The sequence below is a fragment of the Oncorhynchus masou genome, chromosome 8, assembly GCF_036934945.1.
Source record: "Oncorhynchus masou masou isolate Uvic2021 chromosome 8, UVic_Omas_1.1, whole genome shotgun sequence".
Lineage (NCBI taxonomy): Eukaryota > Metazoa > Chordata > Actinopteri > Salmoniformes > Salmonidae > Oncorhynchus > Oncorhynchus masou.
Genome location: NC_088219.1, coordinates 196,072 through 204,684, shown reverse-complemented (window position 1 = coordinate 204,684; position 8,613 = coordinate 196,072). Strand labels below are relative to the sequence as shown.

The 8,613-nt window shown below is 38.0% G+C and overlaps 1 protein-coding gene across 1 annotated transcript in view; it reads left to right on the top strand.

Annotated features, from left to right (window-relative positions):
- Nucleotides 1-1,797: 1,797 nt before the first annotated feature.
- Nucleotides 1,798-8,613, top strand: part of LOC135543969 (dihydrolipoyllysine-residue acetyltransferase component of pyruvate dehydrogenase complex-like) — a 55,338-nt gene continuing 48,522 nt past the window's right edge. The window contains exon 1 of the mRNA XM_064971280.1: nt 1,798-2,208. Within this exon, the coding sequence (XP_064827352.1) occupies nt 1,960-2,208 (249 nt within the window). The 5' untranslated portion in view covers nt 1,798-1,959. The remainder of the gene's footprint in view (nt 2,209-8,613) is intronic.

Sequence of the window (8,613 nt, the reverse complement as noted above, 5' to 3'; positions counted from 1 at the left end):
CACAGTTATGTGTTCTTCTGTCAGGGTTGTGGTCAAATGCATGTCATTTAAAGACAATTTAGCAAATTAACAAAAATCCAATTCAATTTGAAAATGTTCCTAATTGCAAAAACATGAAACATAATTTGGGTATTCCAGAACTGTAATTTACATGTAAATAAACATAACCCTGTTATATGTTTTAATACTGCCGATAGAACGCTCTGTGTGCCAGAGATGGTACCATTCAGCTTGTGTGGGGATGACAAAGAAGGACTTCAACAAAGCCAAAACAGAAAATGATTGGAAGGGGCATCTTTGCTGTTAAACTAGAGACGTATAAATAAATTACTGTGCCGTGTAGCTACTTTAAAATGTAGAACTGTTGCACTAACAATGCAAACATTGATTTGGCATACATTTTAAGATTGTAAACATTGTACAACTTCATATAGAACTAATTGCACTTGAAATTAACATTTCTTTAAAGTTATTGCAAATAAATGCATATCTTCACTCTTTTCTGAGACAATCAACTGAATTCGATTTTTTCACCTTTAAATGCAATATTTGAGATTTTATGTATTTCTATCAAATGAAAACTGGAATTTCTACTCAAAGTAAAGGTTGTAAAAGTATACTAGACATGTATAGAATAAATCCTACCTAATTGGATGATTCTGTCATAATCAGTGAAAACGTTATTGATTTATATAGCTTTAAATGGCATTTTATACATGTTATGTATTTCTATAAACTCCAAACCGGAATTTTTCCTCAAAACAAAGGTTGTAAAAATATGCTAGACATTTATAGAATAAATCACACATAGTTTGATGTTTCTGTGACAAATAGTGAAATAGTTCTTGATTTTTACATTTTTAAATGGCTTTTGGTCTGTTGAACGTCCGAATGTGTGAATATTGTAATGAAACAGCAGGGAGCGGGTTTCAAACCCTCGACCTTCTAGGCTGAAGTCCAGCGTGCTAGCGACTGTACCACAAAAGCGCTTATAAACCCAGGTTCGTTACAATATAAAGCCAATTTTACCTCGGTAAAAGGCTCATATATCTACTTACTAGGTTACTTGCTACTTGTCGGTGAGAGTTTGTATGGAGTGATGTGGAGGTTTCTCCCAGCCTGCACCTTGACTGATTATGTAAAAACTTGCGACAGGATGTGTAGTTCTGTATGATAACTACATTAGCGGATTATTATGTTTAAACTTTGGAGGTTAAATACAGGCGAATATATTGATAAAAGTGACCTTTGTCTGAGAGAGAATTGCGTGGTTATCAAAACATTACGCCAGGGTAAGTCTACACGAAACACAGACATTATATGAAGTAGTTCTAAAATCCCCTACCAAAAAAATGAATGGCGTAAACACAATTAGAATAATTTCCTGGTTTTATCTACTGTTGTACTCAATTGAATACATCAATCCAGCCCAAACCGGCATGTCAGCGCCCTCAGGTGGCGCTACTACCAAACCGCAGGGCTCCCAGAGCAGCCGCTTTGCGATTTTTTTACGACAGTAGAACGAGTCCTCAACGTTGCCAGATAGAGAAAGGTTTCTTTTAGAATTATAGTTGTTACTCACTGTGACAACTAGACAAACGCTAGTAGAGACTGGCCTTATGGTGTTATCTCAATAATTGGGTAAATAAATGTGGCTATATTCATCCTAATATCATACTGATTAAGTAAATATAACACGGCTAAAAAAAACAGAGTACACATGAAATGACGTCGGAGAGTTTCGTCTGTAACTCAACCTGGCAACCTAGTTTAGGACGGGCGTAGGAGAGCCGTAAAGCGTTGTGTTGTGATGAGAGAGGTCATTGGAAAGTGAGCACAGAGCTACCTGGGCTGGTTCGGGGGACAGAAAGATACTTTATTGCTACCAGCTATTCCAGTACCGGAGTAGATCCAGCGGAATTTAAAAGGTCTTTAGCGAACTAAACTAACCAAGACGAAATGCTTCGTCTCGTCCTGCGGCTGAGGAATTCTTCAGCGATTCCCCGGTGCCGTGGTGCCCTACCTGGGCCTGCCCTGAGCTCTCGCACCTCTCCGGGACCTTGTCATCTGAGGCTTTACCACGGTTTTGTCCGGTCAAGGGCTGTTTGCAATGGAGGTAGTTTGAACACCGTGGTGTTCGCCAGCAGAACAGCCCCGCTGCCGTCCAGCGGCACCCAGCGCTTCTACAGCCTACCACCGCACCAGAAGGTAACTTTAGTGATGTAGCTTGCCAGCTAGCTAGTTAACTTTGTGCTTGTGTGGGCTATGACTAGAAGTCTTCTCGGATCCTAAAATTCAGTTCCTAACAGCATTGGATGCGTTAGTTTCCTACCTGACCCCGACAGGATCCTGTAATTCTTTTTGAAAATCAATATCCGATCCGAGGTGGACCAGATCCCAAAACATGTCTGAGGTGAGAGAGAATCGCATCCAAGTTGGTTCGGGTCTGTATCCGACCCAAATAGATCCGAAAGATAAAAATGCAGCTTTATTGCCATGCAAGCCATCGAAATTGTTTTGAATTGTGTATCAGTGAACGTTAACTTGGTCCTGGTTTATTAAAAGTTTTCATTGCACGAAAATGTAGTAGTGGACTGCCCAAGGAGACCCCAAATAACGTGTTTTTTTTTTATTCAACACTCCTGGCAATATTTATGCAATGTTACATATATGTATTTCAACCAGTGATGGTCAGTGCCTTTGAGGGAGGACAATTATTATTATTTTCATGAGCATGGCCTTATTTCTATTACAACATATTGGATGACTGTCATTCATATTCCATTCACCCAGTTCAGTGTAACAGCGATAGGTTTAGGCAACTACATGATACTCAAATTGTCCCTATGCCCATCTTGAGATTGCTACAACCTAGCCTATGAATGAAAGTTTACAACGTAGGTGCGCACAGGTCGAGATAAACATTTGAGGTGACAAACACATGACAGTGACACATTCAACACCGCCTTTCACACTTTTGCCTGCATCTAGCTGATCTAGGGTGTAATCATTAGTCCAACAGTTGCAAACAAGAATTTCTGTTGGACAAATTCAGGTATGTTTATCCCCGTTTCGTTCAGTTTGCAAGCTACAGTGGCTATAAATTAGTCAAAGCATAAGGTTATTTTGCCTTGGAAGAGTTCCACTATTGTGTTGGATAGTCATAGCCAGTTAGCTAACTAGCATCCCTCTGTTTGAGTAGACTAAACTAGCTAGCTGCATTTGCTAGCTAAGAAAGTGAAACTTCACATTTTAAACTCTCTCTCTAGCTCTCTCTTGCTTCTCCTTCATTTTGGAAGAAATTCATTTGTTCAACTATTGTCTTATACTCTCTTTGAGTCAACTACTTACCAACTTTTATGCACTGCAGTGCTAGCTAGCTGTAGCTTATGCTTTCAGTACTAGATGCATTCTCTGATCCTATGATTGGGTGGACAACATGTCAGTTCATGCTGCAAGAGCTCTGATAGGTTGGAGGATGTCCTCCAGAAGTTGTCATAATTAGTAAGTCTATGGAAGGGGGTGAGAACCATGAGCCTCCTAGGTTTTGTATGGTAGTTGATGTACCCAGAGGAGGATGGAAGCTAGCTGTCCTCCGGCTACACCATGGTGCTAACCTACATAATGCTGTTGAGGCTACTGAAGACCTTCATTGCAAAACAGCTTGTTTTAATCAATTATTTGGTGACGTGATTATATTTAGTATAGTGTTATCAAATAATGTGCCTCCCCCTTTAACCCCAGAACAGCCTAAATTTGTCTGGGCATGGACACTACAAGTTGTTGAAAGGGTTCCACAGGGATGCTGTCCCATGTTGACTCTACAAGGTGTTGAAAGGGTTCCACAGGGATGCTGGCCCATGTTGACTCTACAAGGTTTTGAAAGGGTTCCACAGGGATGCTGGTCCATGTTGACTCTACAAGTTGTCGAAAGGGTTCCACAGAGATGCTGTCCCATGTTGACTCCAATGCTTCCCACATTTGTGTCAAGTTGGCTGGATGTCCTTTGGGTGGTGGACCATTCATGATACACAAGGGAAATTGTTGAGCGTGAAAAACCCAGCAGCGTTGCAGTTCTTGAGACAAACTAATGCGCCTGGCACCTACTAACAATATTTGTCTTGCCCATTCTCCCTCTGAATGGCACACACAATGCATGTCTCAAGGCTTAAAAATCCTTCTTTAACCTGTCTCCTCCCCATCATCTACACTGATTGAAGTGGATTTAACAGGTGACATCAATAAGGCATCATAACGGTCACCTGGATTCACCAGTCAGTCTGTACTGTTCCTAATGTTTTGTACACACAGTGTATATTCAATCAATAACAAGGGAACGACAACAATGGCGCCACTGATTTTAAAGGTGCTACATGTATATTGCACAAGTTGTTTATCTTCAGTGTGTCATTATTTCTGCATTGCCCAAATTCCATGCTTTCCATGTATGAAATACAGCCAGCCAGAGTTTAGTCACGGTGCTCACTCCATGTAAATATTACACATATTATACACATATAATAACAAACAAACAATACTTTGGAGAAAATGGTCATTGTTCAACCAGTCTGAAAATGCATTGCATATCATGCAAACACTAGTTGCGTTATTCAAAACTCCTGACTGTCATTGATTTTTACTAGATATATTACTGTACAGATGGGAGGTTTACTAGATATATTACTGTACAGATGGGAGGTTTACTAGATATATTACTGTTCAGATGGGAGGTTTACTAGATGGGAGGTTTACTAGATATATTACTGTACAGATGGGAGGTTTACTAGATATATTACTGTTCAGATGGGAGGTTTACTAGATGGGAGGTTTACTAGATATATTACTGTTCAGATGGGAGGTTTACTAGATATATTACTGTACAGATGGGAGGTTTACTAGATGGGAGGTTTACTAGATATATTACTGTACAGATGGGAGGTTTACTAGATATATTACTGTTCAGATGGGAGGTTTACTAGATATATTACTGTTCAGATGGGAGGTTTACTAGATATATTACTGTACAGATGGGAGGTTTACTAGATGGGAGGTTTACTAGATATATTACTGTACAGATGGGAGGTTTACTAGATATATTACTGTTCAGATGGGAGGTTTACTAGATATATTACTGTACAGATGGGATGTTTACAGATGGGAGGTTTACTAGATATATTACTGTACAGATGGGAGGTTTACTAGATATATTACTGTACAGATGGGAGGTTTACTAGATATGTTACTGTACAGATGGGAGGTTTACTAGATATATTACTGTACAGATGGGAGGTTTACTAGATATATTACTGTTCAGATGGGAGGTTTACTAGATATATTACTGTTCAGATGGGAGGTTTACTAGATATATTACTGTACAGATGGGAGGTTTACTAGATATATTACTGTACAGATGGGAGGTTTACTAGATATATTACTGTACAGATGGGAGGTTTACTAGATATATTACTGTTCAGATGGGAGGTTTACTAGATATATTACTGTACAGATGGGAGGTTTACTAGATATGGGAGGTTTACTGTACAGATGGGAGGTTTACTAGATATATTACTGTACAGATGGGAGGTTTACTAGATATGTTACTGTACAGATGGGAGTTTTACTAGATATATTACTGTACAGATGGGAGGTTTACTAGATGGGAGGTTTACTAGATGGGAGGTTTACTAGATATATTACTGTACAGATGGGAGGTTTACTAGATGGGAGGTTTACTAGATATATTACTGTTCAGATGGGAGGTTTACTAGATATATTACTGTTCAGATGGGAGGTTTACTAGATATATTACTGTTCAGATGGGAGGTTTACTAGATATATTACTGTACAGATGGGAGGTTTACTAGATATATTACTGTTCAGATGGGAGGTTTACTAGATATATTACTGTTCAGATGGGAGGTTTACTAGATATATTACTGTTCAGATGGGAGGTTTACTAGATATATTACTGTTCAGATGGGAGGTTTACTAGATGGGAGGTTTACTAGATATATTACTGTACAGATGGGAGGTTTACTAGATGGGAGGTTTACTAGATATATTACTGTTCAGATGGGAGGTTTACTAGATGGGAGGTTTACTAGATATATTACTGTTCAGATGGGAGGTTTACTAGATATATTACTGTTCAGATGGGAGGTTTACTAGATATATTACTGTTCAGATGGGAGGTTTACTAGATATATTACTGTACAGATGGGAGGTTTACTAGATGGGAGGTTTACTAGATATATTACTGTACAGATGGGAGGTTTACTAGATATATTACTGTACAGATGGGAGGTTTACTAGATATATTACTGTACAGATGGGAGGTTTACTAGATATATTACTGTACAGATGGGAGGTTTACTAGATGGGAGGTTTACTAGATATATTACTGTACAGATGGGAGGTTTACTAGATATATTACTGTACAGATGGGAGGTTTACTAGATATATTACTGTACAGATGGGAGGTTTACTAGATATATTACTGTTCAGATGGGAGGTTTACTAGATATATTACTGTTCAGATGGGAGGTTTACTAGATATATTACTGTACAGATGGGAGGTTTACTAGATGGGAGGTTTACTAGATATATTACTGTTCAGATGGGAGGTTTACTAGATATATTACTGTTCAGATGGGAGGTTTACTAGATATATTACTGTACAGATGGGAGGTTTACTAGATATATTACTGTTCAGATGGGAGGTTTACTAGATATATTACTGTTCAGATGGGAGGTTTACTAGATATATTACTGTTCAGATGGGAGGTTTACTAGATATATTACTGTACAGATGGGAGGTTTACTAGATATATTACTGTTCAGATGGGAGGTTTACTAGATATATTACTGTACAGATGGGAGGTTTACTAGATATATTACTGTACAGATGGGAGGTTTACTAGATATAATATAAATATTACTGTTCAGATGGGAGGTTTACTAGATATATTACTGTACAGATGGGAGGTTTACTAGATGGGAGGTTTACTAGATATATTACTGTACAGATGGGAGGTTTACTAGATATATTACTGTTCAGATGGGAGGTTTACTAGATGGGAGGTTTACTAGATATATTACTGTTCAGATGGGAGGTTTACTAGATGGGAGGTTTACTAGATATATTACTGTTCAGATGGGAGGTTTACTAGATATATTACTGTACAGATGGGAGGTTTACTAGATGGGAGGTTTACTAGATATATTACTGTTCAGATGGGAGGTTTACTAGATATATTACTGTTCAGATGGGAGGTTTACTAGATGGGAGGTTTACTAGATATATTACTGTACAGATGGGAGGTTTACTAGATATATTACTGTACAGATGGGAGGTTTTTATATTACTAGATGGGAGGTTTACTAGATATATTACTGTTCAGATGGGAGGTTTACTAGATATATTACTGTTCAGATGGGAGGTTTACTAGATGGGAGGTTTACTAGATATATTACTGTTCAGATGGGAGGTTTACTAGATATATTACTGTACAGATGGGAGGTTTACTAGATATATTACTGTTCAGATGGGAGGTTTACTAGATATATTACTGTTCAGATGGGAGGTTTACTAGATGGGAGGTTTACTAGATATATTACTGTTCAGATGGGAGGTTTACTAGATATTACTGTACAGATGGGAGGTTTACTAGATGGGAGGTTTACTAGATATATTACAGATGTACTAGATGGGAGGTTTACTAGATATATTACTGTACAGATGGGAGGTTTACTAGATATATTACTGTTCAGATGGGAGGTTTACTAGATGGGAGGTTTACTAGATATATTACTGTTCAGATGGGAGGTTTACTAGATATATTACTGTTCAGATGGGAGGTTTACTAGATATATTACTGTACAGATGGGAGGTTTACTAGATGGGAGGTTTACTAGATATATTACTGTTCAGATGGGAGGTTTACTAGATATATTACTGTTCAGATGGGAGGTTTACTAGATGGGAGGTTTACTAGATATATTACTGTACAGATGGGAGGTTTACTAGATATATTACTGTTCAGATGGGAGGTTTACTAGATATATTACTGTTCAGATGGGAGGTTTACTAGATATATTACTGTACAGATGGGAGGTTTACTAGATGGGAGGTTTACTAGATATATTACTGTTCAGATGGGAGGTTTACTAGATATATTACTGTTCAGATGGGAGGTTTACTAGATATATTACTGTTCAGATGGGAGGTTTACTAGATGGGAGGTTTACTAGATATATTACTGTTCAGATGGGAGGTTTACTAGATATATTACTGTTCAGATGGGAGGTTTACTAGATATATTACTGTTCAGATGGGAGGTTTACTAGATATATTACTGTTCAGATGGGAGGTTTACTAGATATATTACTGTTCAGATGGGAGGTTTACTAGATGGGAGGTTTACTAGATATATTACTGTACAGATGGGAGGTTTACTAGATATATTACTGTACAGATGGGAGGTTTACTAGATATATTACTGTACAGATGGGAGGTTTACTAGATATATTACTGTTCAGATGGGAGGTTTACTAGATATATTACTGTTCAGATGGGAGGTTTACTAGATATATTACTGTTCAGATGGGAGGTTT